The sequence below is a fragment of the Oncorhynchus keta genome, unplaced genomic scaffold, assembly GCF_023373465.1.
Source record: "Oncorhynchus keta strain PuntledgeMale-10-30-2019 unplaced genomic scaffold, Oket_V2 Un_contig_7382_pilon_pilon, whole genome shotgun sequence".
Taxonomy (NCBI): domain Eukaryota; kingdom Metazoa; phylum Chordata; class Actinopteri; order Salmoniformes; family Salmonidae; genus Oncorhynchus; species Oncorhynchus keta.
Window position 1 is genome coordinate 100,542 of NW_026289421.1, and position 14,459 is coordinate 115,000.

General features: G+C 46.0%; 1 protein-coding gene and 1 long non-coding RNA gene across 15 annotated transcripts in view; both read left to right on the top strand.

Moving 5' to 3' along the window:
* Positions 1-1,794: 1,794 nt before the first annotated feature.
* Positions 1,795-13,026, top strand: LOC127926308 (progesterone-induced-blocking factor 1-like). 14 transcript variants are annotated; one of them, XR_008123950.1, is made up of 8 exons: positions 1,795-2,064; positions 2,392-2,646; positions 6,185-6,335; positions 9,156-9,246; positions 9,941-10,043; positions 10,245-10,828; positions 12,197-12,316; positions 12,951-13,024. XR_008123950.1 is itself a non-coding variant. In XM_052511735.1 (6 exons), the coding sequence occupies exons 2-6, from the start codon at positions 2,572-2,574 to the stop codon at positions 10,332-10,334; spliced, it is 510 nt and encodes a 169-aa protein (XP_052367695.1). In that variant the 5' UTR covers positions 1,795-2,064; positions 2,392-2,571; the 3' UTR covers positions 10,335-10,907. The 14 variants fall into 14 exon arrangements, 1 of the variants encoding a protein (XP_052367695.1); XR_008123957.1 differs by lacking the exons at positions 12,197-12,316; positions 12,951-13,024 and adding exons at positions 10,919-10,978; positions 11,583-11,625 and having other exon boundaries at positions 1,801-2,064; positions 9,941-10,069; positions 10,773-10,828; XR_008123945.1 differs by lacking the exon at positions 12,197-12,316 and having other exon boundaries at positions 10,245-10,888; positions 12,951-13,026.
* Positions 13,027-13,439: 413 nt separating this feature from the next.
* LOC127926310 (uncharacterized) overlaps positions 13,440-14,459 on the top strand; it is a 7,906-nt gene continuing 6,886 nt past the window's right edge. Inside the window, exon 1 of the long non-coding RNA XR_008123990.1 lies at positions 13,440-13,464. This is a non-coding gene — a long non-coding RNA (uncharacterized LOC127926310). The remainder of the gene's footprint in view (positions 13,465-14,459) is intronic.

Here is a 14,459-nt window from a genome sequence, read left to right on the forward strand (position 1 = left end):
AGGTTAAATATATATAACTGTGTGTGTCCCCAGGTTAAATATATATAACTGTGTGTGTCCAGGTTAAATATATATAACTGTGTGTCCCCAGGTTAAATATATATAACTGTGTGTGTCCCCAGGTTAAATATATATAACTGTGTGTGTCCAGGTTAAATATATATAACTGTGTGTGTCCAGGTTAAATATATATAACTGTGTGTGTCCAGGTTAAATATATATAACTGTGTGTCCCCAGGTTAAATATATATAACTGTGTGTGTCCCCAGGTTAAATATATATAACTGTGTGTGTCCAGGTTAAATATATATAACTGTGTGTGTCCCCAGGTTAAATATATATAACTGTGTGTGTGTCCAGGTTAAATATATATAACTGTGTGTCCCCAGGTTAAATATATATAACTGTGTGTGTCCCCAGGTTAAATATATATAACTGTGTGTGTCCCCAGGTTAAATATATATAACTGTGTGTGTCCAGGTTAAATATATATAACTGTGTGTGTCCAGGTTAAATATATATAACTGTGTGTGTCCCCAGGTTAAATATATATAACTGTGTGTGTCCCCAGGTTAAATATATATAACTGTGTGTCCCCAGGTTAAATATATATAACTGTGTGTGTCCAGGTTAAATATATATAACTGTGTGTGTGTCCAGGTTAAATATATATAACTGTGTGTGTCCAGGTTAAATATATATAACTGTGTGTGTCCCCAGGTTAAATATATATAACTGTGTGTGTCCAGGTTAAATATATATAACTGTGTGTGTCCCCAGGTTAAATATATATAACTGTGTGTGTCCAGGTTAAATATATATAACTGTGTGTGTGTCCAGGTTAAATATATATAACTGTGTGTGTCCAGGTTAAATATATATAACTGTGTGTGTCCCCAGGTTAAATATATATAACTGTGTGTGTGTCCAGGTTAAATATATATAACTGTGTGTGTCCAGGTTAAATATATATAACTGTGTGTGTCCCCAGGTTAAATATATATAACTGTGTGTGTCCCCAGGTTAAATATATATAACTGTGTGTGTCCCCAGGTTAAATATATATAACTGTGTGTGTCCAGGTTAAATATATATAACTGTGTGTGTGTCCAGGTTAAATATATATAACTGTGTGTGTCCAGGTTAAATATATATAACTGTGTGTGTGTCCAGGTTAAATATATATAACTGTGTGTGTCCCAGGTTAAATATATATAACTGTGTGTGTCCCCAGGTTAAATATATATAACTGTGTGTGTCCAGGTTAAATATATATAACTGTGTGTGTCCAGGTTAAATATATATAACTGTGTGTGTCCAGGTTAAATATATATAACTGTGTGTGTCCCCAGGTTAAATATATATAACTGTGTGTGTCCCCAGGTTAAATATATATAACTGTGTGTGTGTCCAGGTTAAATATATATAACTGTGTGTGTCCAGGTTAAATATATATAACTGTGTGTGTCCAGGTTAAATATATATAACTGTGTGTCCCCAGGTTAAATATATATAACTGTGTGTCCCCAGGTTAAATATATATAACTGTGTGTGTCCCCAGGTTAAATATATATAACTGTGTGTCCCCAGGTTAAATATATATAACTGTGTGTGTCCAGGTTAAATATATATAACTGTGTGTGTCCAGGTTAAATATATATAACTGTGTGTGTCCCCAGGTTAAATATATATAACTGTGTGTGTCCCCAGGTTAAATATATATAACTGTGTGTCCAGGTTAAATATATATAACTGTGTGTGTCCAGGTTAAATATATATAACTGTGTGTCCCCAGGTTAAATATATATAACTGTGTGTGTCCAGGTTAAATATATATAACTGTGTGTCCCCAGGTTAAATATATATAACTGTGTGTGTCCCCAGGTTAAATATATATAACTGTGTGTGTCCCCAGGTTAAATATATATAACTGTGTGTGTCCAGGTTAAATATATATAACTGTGTGTCCCCAGGTTAAATATATATAACTGTGTGTGTCCCCAGGTTAAATATATATAACTGTGTGTGTCCCCAGGTTAAATATATATAACTGTGTGTGTCCAGGTTAAATATATATAACTGTGTGTGTCCAGGTTAAATATATATAACTGTGTGTGTCCCCAGGTTAAATATATATAACTGTGTGTGTCCAGGTTAAATATATATAACTGTGTGTGTCCAGGTTAAATATATATAACTGTGTGTGTGCCCAGGTTAAATATATATAACTGTGTGTGTCCAGGTTAAATATATATAACTGTGTGTCCCCAGGTTAAATATATATAACTGTGTGTGTCCCCAGGTTAAATATATATAACTGTGTGTGTCCAGGTTAAATATATATAACTGTGTGTGTCCAGGTTAAATATATATAACTGTGTGTGTCCCCAGGTTAAATATATATAACTGTGTGTGTCCAGGTTAAATATATATAACTGTGTGTGTCCCCTGGTTAAATATATATAACTGTGTGTCCCCAGGTTCCGTGGTGTCCAGACGGGGACAGACAGCCGGGTGGCAGAGCTTCTGAACCAGGTGAAGCTGAAGAGCTTTGAGACAGAGCGCTCTCAGATGGTACAAGAGGAGACCGCCAGGAACCTGGGACAGTGTCAGATGGAGACAGAGAAACACCAGAAGAAGCTAGAGGTGGGAGTCCCAAATGGTGCCCTTTTCACTATATAGTGCACTACTTTAGACCAGGAACCTATAGAACCCTATTCCCTATATAGTGCACTACTTTAGACCAGGGCCCTATAGTACCCTATTCCCTATATAGTACACTACATTAGACCAGGTCCCTATAGAACCCTATTCCCTATATAGTGCACTACTTTAGACCAGGGCCCTATAGAACCCTATTCCCTATATATAGTGCACTACTTTAGACCAGAGCCCTATAGAACCCTGTTCCCTATATATAGTGCACTACTTTAGACCAGGACCCTATAGAACCCTATTCCCTATATATAGTGCACTACTTTAGACCAGAGCCCTATAGAACCCTATTCCCTATATATAGTGCACTACTTTAGACCAGGACCCTATAGAACCCTATTCCCTATATATAGTGCACTACTTTAGACCAGGGCCCTATATAACCCTATTCCCTATATAGTGCACTACTTTAGACCAGGGCCCTATAGAACCCTATTCCCTATATATAGTGCACTACTTTAGACCAGAGCCCTATAGAACCCTATTCCCTATATATAGTGCACTACTTTAGACCAGAGCCCTATAGCACCCTATTCCCTATTATAGTGCACTACTTTCGACCAGGGCCCTATAGAACCCTATTCCCTATATATAGTACACTACTTTAGACCAGGGCCCTATAGAACCCTATTCCCTATATATAGTGCACTACTTTAGACCAGGTCCCTATAGAACCCTATTCCCTATATATAGTGCACTACTTTAGACCAGGTCCCTATAGAACCCTATTCCCTATATATAGTGCACTACTTTAGACCAGGTCCCTATAGAACCCTATTCCCTATATATAGTGCACTACTTTAGACCAGTACCCCAGAGGAGGAGGAACCAGAAAACCTAAGCATTTTGGTTGTTAGAACGTCCTAGTAGGGCAGCCCATTAGCTCTGGTCCAGGGTGTTACATACAGCATGTAGCTCTGGTCCAGGGTGTTACATACAGCCTGTAGCTCTGGTCCAGGGTGTTACATACAGCCCATTAGCTCTGGTCCAGGGTGTTACATACAGCCTGTAGCTCTGGTCCAGGGTGTTACATACAGCCCCTTAGCTCTGGTCCAGGGTGTTACATACAGCCCCTAGATCTGGTCCAGGGTGTTACATACAGCCCCTTAGCTCCTGTCCAGGGTGTTACATACAGCCCTTAGCTCCTGTCCAGGGTGTTACATACAGTCCATAGCTCTGGTCCAGGGTGTTACATACAGCCCCTTAGCTCATGTCCAGGGTGTTACATACAGCCCGTAGCTCCTGTCCAGGGTGTTACATACAGCCCCTTAGCTCCTGTCCAGGGTGCTACATACAGCCCCTTAGCTCTGGTCCAGGGTGTTACATACAACCCCTAGATCTGGTCCAGGGTGTTACATACAGCCCCTTAGCTCCTGTCCAGGGTGTTACATACAGCCCTTAGCTCCTGTCCATGGTGTTACATACAACCCCTAGATCTGGTCCAGGGTGTTACATACAGCCCCTTAGCTCCTGTCCAGGGTGTTACATACAGCCCCTTAGCTCCTGTCCAGGATGTTACATACAGCTCTTAGCTCCTGTCCAGGGTGTTACATACAGCCCCTTAGCTCCTGTCCAGGGTGTTACATACAGCCCATAGCTCCTGTCCAGGGTGTTACATACAGCCCCATAGCTCCTGTCCAGGGTGTTACATACAGCCCTTAGCTCCTGTCCAGGGTGTTACATACAGCTCTTAGCTCCTGTCCAGGATGTTACATACAGCCCTTAGCTCCTGTCCAGGGTGTTACATACAGCTCTTAGCTCCTGTCCAGGGTGTTACATACAGCCCTTAGCTCCTGTCCAGGGTGTTACATACAGCCCTTAGCTCCTGTCCAGGGTGTTACATACAGCCCTTAGCTCCTGTCCAGGGTGTTACATACAGCCCTTAGCTCCTGTCCAGGGTGTTACATACAGCCCTTAGCTCCTGTCCAGGGTGTTACATACAGCCCTTAGCTCCTGTCCAGGGTGTTACATACAGCTCTTAGCTCCTGTCCAGGGTGTTACATACAGCCCTTAGCTCCTGTCCAGGGTGTTACATACAGCCCTTAGCTCCTGTCCAGGGTGTTACATACAGCCCTTAGCTCCTGTCCAGGATGTTACATACAGCCCTTAGCTCCTGTCCATGGTGTTACATACAGCCCTTAGCTCCTGTCCAGGGTGTTACATACAGCCCTTAGCTCCTGTCCAGGGTGTTACATACAGCTCTTAGCTCCTGTCCAGGGTGTTACATACAGCTCTTAGCTCCTGTCCAGGGTGTTACATTTACATTTAAGTCATTTAGCAGACGCTCTTATCCAGAGCGACTTACAAATTGGTACATACACCTTATGACATCCAGTGGAACAGCCACTTGCATCTAAATATTTTTTTTTTGGGGGGGAAGGATTACTTACCCTTACTTACCCTATCCTAGGTATTCCTTGAAGAGGTGGGGTTTCAGGTGTCTCCGGAAGGTGGTGATTGACTCCGCTGTCCTGGCGTCGTGAGGGAGTTTGTTCCACCATTGGGGGCCAGAGCAGCGAACAGTTTTGACTGGGCTGAGCGGGAACTGTACTTCCTCAGTGGTAGGGAGGCGAGCAGGCCAGAGGTGGATGAACGCAGTGCCCTTGTTTGGGTGTAGGGCCTGATCAGAGCCTGGAGGTACTGAGGTGCCGTTCCCCTCACAGCTCCGTAGGCAAGCACCATGGTCTTGTAGCGGATGCGAGCTTCAACTGGAAGCCAGTGGAGAGAGCGGAGGAGCGGGGTGACGTGAGAGAACTTGGGAAGGTTGAACACCAGACGGGCTGCGGCATTCTGGATGAGTTGTAGGGGTTTAATGGCACAGGCAGGAGGAGCTGTTACATACAGCTCTTAGCTCCTGTCCAGGGTGTTACATACAGCTCTTAGCTCCTGTCCAGGGTGTTACATACAGCCCCTTAGCTCCGGTCCAGGGTGTTACATATAGCCCTTAGCTCCTGTCCAGGGTGTTACATACAGCCCTTAGCTCCTGTCCAGGGTGTTACATACAGCTCTTAGCTCCTGTCCAGGGTGTTACATACAGCTCTTAGCTCCTGTCCAGGGTGTTACATATAGCCCTTAGCTCCTGTCCAGGGTGTTACATACAGCCCTTAGCTCCTGTCCAGGGTGTTACATACAGCCCTTAGCTCCTGTCCAGGGTGTTACATACAGCCCTTAGCTCCTGTCCAGGGTGTTACATACAGCCCTTAGCTCCTGTCCAGGGTGTTACATACAGCCCTTAGCTCCTGTCCAGGGTGTTACATACAACCCCTAGATCTGGTCCAGGGTGTTACATACAGCCCCTTAGCTCCTGTCCAGGGTGTTACATACAGCCCTTAGCTCCTGTCCAGGGTGTTACATACAGCCCTTAGCTCCTGTCCAGGGTGTTACATACAGCTCTTAGCTCCTGTCCAGGGTGTTACATACGGCTTGCTGAGCCCTGGCCCACAGCTAACTGCCCCTGGTCTTCCATCAGGTCATGACCAAGGAGTTGTACAGGCTTCAGGCGTCCTCGGAGAAGCAGATAACGGAACTCCAGGCCCAGAATGCTGAGCAGCAGGCCAGACTACAGACCTACGAGAAACTGGAGCAGGAGCTGGACGACGTCACCATGCAGGCTGCTGAAAGTAATGTTCTCACGACGTTAGGATAGTCATGTTCTCACGACGTTAGGATAGTCATGTTGGCACGACGTTAGGATAGTCATGTTCTCACGACGTTAGGAGAGTCATGTTGGCACGACGTTAGGATAGTCATGTTCTCACGACGTTAGGATAGTCATGTTGGCACGACGTTAGGATAGTCATGTTGGCACGACGTTAGGGTAGTCATGTTCTCACGACGTTAGGATAGTCATGTTCTCACGACGTTAGGATAGTCATGTTCTCACGACGTTAGGATAGTCATGTTGGCACGACGTTAGGGTCATGTTCTCACGACGTTAGGATAGTCATGTTGGCACGACGTTAGGATAGTCATGTTCTCACGACGTTAGGATAGTCATGTTCTCACGACGTTAGGATAGTCATGTTGGCACGACGTTAGGGTCATGTTCTCACGACGTTAGGATAGTCATGTTGGCACGACGTTAGAGTCATGTTCTCACGACGTTAGGATAGTCATGTTGGCACGACGTTAGAGTCATGTTCTCACGACGTTAGGATAGTCATGTTGGCACGACGTTAGAGTCATGTTCTCACGACGTTAGGATAGTCATGTTCTCACGACGTTAGGATAGTCATGTTGGCACGACGTTAGGATAGTCATGTTCTCACGACGTTAGGATAGTCATGTTCTCACGACGTTAGGATAGTCATGTTCTCACGACGTTAGGATAGTCATGTTGGCACGACGTTAGGATAGTCATGTTCTCACGACGTTAGGATAGTCATGTTGGCACGACGTTAGGGTCATGTTCTCACGACGTTAGGATAGTCATGTTCTCACGGCGTTAGGATAGTCATGTTGGCACGACGTTAGGATAGTCATGTTGGCACGACGTTAGGATAGTCATGTTCTCACGACGTTAGGATAGTCATGTTGGCACGACGTTAGGATAGTCATGTTCTCACGACGTTAGGATAGTCATGTTGGCACGACGTTAGGATAGTCATGTTGGCACGACGTTAGGATAGTCATGTTGGCACGACGTTAGGATAGTCATGTTGGCACGACGTTAGAGTCATGTTGGCACGACGTTAGAGTCATGTTGGCACGACGTTAGAGTCATGTTGGCACGACGTTAGGATAGTCATGTTGGCACGACGTTAGAATCATGTTGGCACGACGTTAGAGTCATGTTCTCACGACGTTAGGATAGTCATGTTGGCACGACGTTAGAATCATGTTGGCACGACGTTAGAGTCATGTTCTCACGACGTTAGGATAGTCATGTTCTCACGACGTTAGGATAGTCATGTTCTCACGACGTTAGGATAGTCATGTTGGCACGACGTTAGGATAGTCATGTTCTCACGACGTTAGGATAGTCATGTTGGCACGACGTTAGAGTCATGTTGGCACGACGTTAGAGTCATGTTGGCACGACGTTAGAGTCATGTTGGCACGACGTTAGAGTCATGTTCTCACGACGTTAGGATAGTCATGTTGGCACGACGTTAGGATAGTCATGTTGGCACGACGTTAGAGTCATGTTCTCACGACGTTAGAGTCATGTTCTCACGACGTTAGGATAGTCATGTTCTCACGACGTTAGAATCATGTTGGCACGACGTTAGAGTCATGTTGGCACGACGTTAGAGTCATGTTGGCACGACGTTAGAGTCATGTTCTCACGACGTTAGAGTCATGTTCTCACGACGTTAGGATAGTCATGTTGGCACGACGTTAGAGTCATGTTCTCACGACGTTAGAGTCATGTTGGCACGACGTTAGAGTCATGTTGGCATGACGTTAGAGTCATGTTGGCACGACGTTAGAGTCATGTTGGCACGACGTTAGAGTCATGTTGGCACGACGTTAGGATAGTCATGTTGGCACGACGTTAGAGTCATGTTGGCACGACGTTAGGATAGTCATGTTGGCACGACGTTAGAGTCATGTTGGCACGACGTTAGGATAGTCATGTTGGCACGACGTTAGAATCATGTTGGCACGACGTTAGAGTCATGTTCTCACGACGTTAGGATAGTCATGTTGGCACGACTTTAGAGTCATGTTGGCACGACGTTAGAGTCATGTTGGCACGACGTTAGAGTCATGTTGGCACGACGTTAGAGTCATGTTGGCACGACGTTAGAGTCATGTTGGCACGACGTTAGAGTCATGTTGGCACGACGTTAGAGTCATGTTGGCACGACGTTAGAGTCATGTTGGCACGACGTTAGAGTCATGTTGGCACGACGTTAGAGTCATGTTGGCACGACGTTAGAGTCATGTTGGCACGACGTTAGAGTCATGTTGGCACGACGTTAGAGTCATGTTGGCACGACGTTAGAGTCATGTTCTCACGACGTTAGAGTCATGTTGGCACGACGTTAGAGTCATGTTGGCACGACGTTAGAGTCATGTTGGCACGACGTTAGAGTCATGTTGGCACGACGTTAGAGTCATGTTGGCACGACGTTAGAGTCATGTTGGCACGACGTTAGAGTCATGTTGGCACGACGTTAGAGTCATGTTGGCACGACGTTAGAGTCATGTTGGCACGACGTTAGAGTCATGTTGGCACGACGTTAGAGTCATGTTGGCACGACGTTAGAGTCATGTTGGCACGACGTTAGAGTCATGTTGGCACGACGTTAGGATAATACTAGTAGCAGTGATTGACACTACTAGTTATCTGACTATAGAATATGCTGCACAACCAGCAGAGTGATACACACACACACACACACACACACACACACACACACACTGCTCTGATGCAATATGTTCCGTTATGAAATGTAACCATTATTTCCGTTGGTCGTTGTCTCTCTGGTCAGTTGATAATGAGGAGGAAGCAGAGAGAGTTCTGTTCTCCTACGGTTACGGTGCCAACGTTCCTACAACCGCCAAGAGACGACTCAGGCAGAGGTGAGATCTGATCTGACGGGTCCCTAACGGCCTCTTATTCACTATGGGCCCTGGTCTAAAGTAGTGCACTATATAGGGTTCTATAGGGCCCTGGTCTAAAGTAGTGCACTATATAGGGTTCTATAGGGCCCTGGTCTAAAGTTGTGCACTATATAGAGTTATATAGGGCCCTGGTCTAAAGTAGTGCACTATATAGGGAATAGGGTTCTATAGAGCCCTGGTCTAAAGTAGTGCACTATATAGGGTTCTATAGTGCTATGGTCTAAAGTAGTGCACTATATAGGGTTCTATAGGGCCCTGGTCTAAAGTATTTAACTTAGTGCACTATATAGGGTTCTATAGGGCCCTGGTCTAAAGTAGTGCACTATATAGGGAATAGGGTTCTATAGGGCCCTGGTCTAAAGTAGTGCACTATATAGGGTTCTATAGGGCCCTGGTCTAAAGTAGTGTACTATATAGGGTTCTATAGGGCCCTGGTCTAAAGTAGTGTACTATATAGGGTTCTATAGGGTCCTGGTCTAAAGTAGTGCACTATATAGGGTTCTACAGGGCCCTGGTCTAAAGTAGTGTACTATATAGGGTTCTATAGGGTCCTGCTCTAAAGTAGTGCACTATATAGGTAATAGGGTGCAATTTGTGATACATGATTATTGTTTGGTTTTATGTTTGAGAGTTTATTTAATGTGTGTTGCAGTGTCCATCTGGCCCGTAGACTGTTGCAGCTGGAGAAACAGAACACACTGCTGAGGAGAGATCTGGAGAGACGCAACACACACACAGGACAGATCTCTGAGGAGGTAACACAGGACAGATCTCTGAGGAGGTATCACACACAGGACAGATCTCTGAGGAGGTAACACAGGACAGATCTCTGAGGAGGTAACTCACACAGGACAGATCTCTAGGAGGTATCACACACAGGACAGATCTCTGAGGAGGTAACACACACAGGACAGATCTCTGAGGAGGTATCACACACAGGACAGATCTCTGCGGAGGTATCACACACAGGACAGATCTCTGAGGAGGTATCACACACAGGACAGATCTCTGAGGAGGTAACACAGGACAGATCTCTGAGGAGGTAACACACACAGGACAGATCTCTGAGGAGGTATCACACACAGGACAGATCTCTGAGGAGGTAACACACACAGGACAGATCTCTGAGGAGGTAACACACACAGGACAGATCTCTGAGGAGGTATCACACACAGGACAGATCTCTGAGGAGGTAACACACACAGGACAGATCTCTGAGGAGGTAACACAGGACAGATCTCTGAGGAGGTAACACACACAGGACAGATCTCTGAGGAGGTAACACAGGACAGATCTCTGAGGAGGTAACACACACAGGACAGATCTCTGAGGAGGTAACACACACAGGACAGATCTCTGAGGAGGTAACACACACAGGACAGATCTCTGAGGAGGTATCACACACAGGACAGATCTCTGAGGAGGTAACACACACAGGACAGATCTCTGAGGAGGTAACACACACAGGACAGATCTCTGAGGAGGTAACACAGGACAGATCTCTGAGGAGGTATCACACACAGGACAGATCTCTGAGGAGGTAACACACACAGGACAGATCTCTGAGGAGGTATCACACACAGGACAGATCTCTGAGGAGGTAACACACACAGGACAGATCTCTGAGGAGGTATCACACACAGGACAGATCTCTGAGGAGGTATCACACACAGGACAGATCTCTGAGGAGGTAACACACACAGGACAGATCTCTGAGGAGGTAACACAGGACAGATCTCTGAGGAGGTAACACAGGACAGATCTCTGAGGAGGTATCACACAGGACAGATCTCTGAGGAGGTAACACAGGACAGATCTCTGAGGAGGTAACACACACAGGACAGATCTCTGCGGAGGTATCACACACAGGACAGATCTCTGAGGAGGTAACACACACAGGACAGATCTCTGAGGAGGTATCACACACAGGACAGATCTCTGAGGAGGTATCACACACAGGACAGATCTCTGAGGAGGTATCACACACAGGACAGATCTCTGAGGAGGTATCACACACAGGACAGATCTCTGAGGAGGTATCACACACAGGACAGATCTCTGAGGAGGTATCACACACAGGACAGATCTCTGAGGAGGTAACACACACAGGACAGATCTCTGAGGAGGTAACACACACAGGACAGATCTCTGAGGAGGTATCACAGGACAGATCTCTGAGGAGGTATCACAGGACAGATCTCTGAGGAGGTAACACACACAGGACAGATCTCTGAGGAGGTAACACAGGACAGATCTCTGAGGAGGTAACACACACAGGACAGATCTCTGAGGAGGTAACACAGGACAGATCTCTGAGGAGGTATCACAGGACAGATCTCTGAGGAGGTAAACACACAGGACAGATCTCTGAGGAGGTAACTCACACAGGACAGATCTCTGAGGAGGTAACACACACAGGACAGATCTCTGAGGAGGTATCACACACAGGACAGATCTCTGAGGAGGTATCACACACAGGACAGATCTCTGAGGAGGTAACACACACAGGACAGATCTCTGAGGAGGTAACACACACAGGACAGATCTCTGAGGAGGTAACACACACAGGACAGATCTCTGAGGAGGTAACACACACAGGACAGATCTCTGAGGAGGTAACACACACAGGACAGATCTCTGAGGAGGTAACACACACAGGACAGATCTCTGAGGAGGTATCACACAGGACAGATCTCTGCGGAGGTATCACACACAGGACAGATCTCTGAGGAGGTATCACACAGGACAGATATCTGAGGAGGTAACACACACAGGACAGATCTCTGAGGAGGTAACACAGGACAGATCTCTGAGGAGGTAAACACACACAGGACAGATCTCTGAGGAGGTAACACACACAGGACAGATATCTGAGGAGGTAACACACACAGGACAGATCTCTGAGGAGGTAACACACACAGGACAGATCTCTGAGGAGGTAACACACACAGGACAGATCTCTGAGGAGGTAACACACACAGGACAGATCTCTGAGGAGGTATCACACACAGGACAGATCTCTGAGGAGGTATCACACAGGACAGATCTCTGAGGAGGTAACACACACAGGACAGATCTCTGAGGAGGTAACACACACAGGACAGATCTCTGAGGAGGTAACACACACAGGACAGATCTCTGAGGAGGTATCACACACAGGACAGATCTCTGAGGAGGTAACACACACAGGACAGATCTCTGAGGAGGTATCACAGGACAGATCTCTGAGGAGGTATCACAGGACAGATCTCTGAGGAGGTAACACACACAGGACAGATCTCTGAGGAGGTAACACAGGACAGATCTCTGAGGAGGTAACACACACAGGACAGATCTCTGAGGAGGTAACACAGGACAGATCTCTGAGGAGGTATCACAGGACAGATCTCTGAGGAGGTAACACACACAGGACAGATCTCTGAGGAGGTATCACACAGGACATATCTCTGAGGAGGTAACACACACAGGACAGATCTCTGAGGAGGTATCACACACAGGACAGATCTCTGAGGAGGTATCACACACAGGACAGATCTCTGCGGAGGTATCACACACAGGACAGATCTCTGAGGAGGTATCACACAGGACAGATCTCTGAGGAGGTATCACACACAGGACAGATCTCTGAGGAGGTAACACACACAGGACAGATCTCTGAGGAGGTATCACACACAGGACAGATCTCTGAGGAGGTAACACACACAGGACAGATCTCTGAGGAGGTAACACAGGACAGATCTCTGAGGAGGTATCACACACAGGAGAGATCTCTGAGGAGGTAACACAGGACAGATCTCTGAGGAGGTAACACAGGACAGATCTCTGAGGAGGTAACACACACAGGACAGATCTCTGAGGAGGTAACACACACATGACAGATCTCTGAGGATGTAACACAGGACAGATCTCTGAGGAGGTATCACACAGGACAGATCTCTGAGGAGGTAACACAGGACAGATCTCTGAGGAGGTAACACACACAGGACAGATCTCTGAGGAGGTAACACACACAGGACAGATCTCTGAGGAGGTAACACACACAGGACAGATCTCTGAGGAGGTAACACACACAGGACAGATCTCTGAGGAGGTAACACACACAGGACAGATCTCTGAGGAGGTAACACACAGGACAGATCTCTGAGGAGGTAACACACAGGACAGATATCTGAGGAGGTATCACACAGGACAGATCTCTGAGGAGGTATCACACACAGGACAGATCTCTGAGGAGGTATCACACACAGGACAGATCTCTGAGGAGGTATCACAGGACAGATCTCTGAGGAGGTAACACACACAGGACAGATCTCTGAGGAGGTCACACAGGACAGATCTCTGAGGAGGTAACACAGGACAGATCTCTGAGGAGGTAACACACACAGGACAGATCTCTGAGGAGGTAACACACACAGGACAGATCTCTGAGGAGGTACACACACAGGACAGACCCACAGTGTAGTAGTAGTATAGACTCCTAACCCACAGTGTAGTAATATAATAATATAATAATATATGCCATTTAGCTGACGCTTTTATCCAAAGACTTACAGTCATGTGTGCATACATTCTACGTATGGGTGGTCCCGGGAATCGAACCCACTACCCTGGCGTTACAAGCGCCATGCTCTACCAACTGAGCTACAGAAGGACCATAGTAGTAGTAGTTAGACTCCTAACCCACAGTGTAGTAGTAGTATAGACTCCTAACCCACACTGTCCTCACCACACCTTCCTTCCTGTCTCAGTGTAGTAGTATAGACTCCTAACCCACAGTGTAGTAGTATAGACTCTAACCCACAGTGTAGTTGTAGTATAGACTCCTAACCCACAAAGTATAGTAGTAGTATAGACTCCTAACCCACAGTGTAGTAGTATAGACTCCTAACCCACAGTGTAGTAGTAGTATAGACTCCTAACCCACAGTGTAGTAGTAGTAGTATAGACTCCTAACCCACAGTGTAGTAGTAGTATAGACTCCTAACCCACAGTGTAGTAGTAGTATAGACTCCTAACCCACAGTGTAGTAGTATAGACTCCTAAACCACGGTGTAGTGGTAGTATAGACTCCTAACCCACAGTGTAGTAGTATAGACTCCTAACCCACAGTGTAGTAGTAGTATAGACTCCTAACCCACACAGTGTAGTAGTAGTATAGACTCCTAACCCAC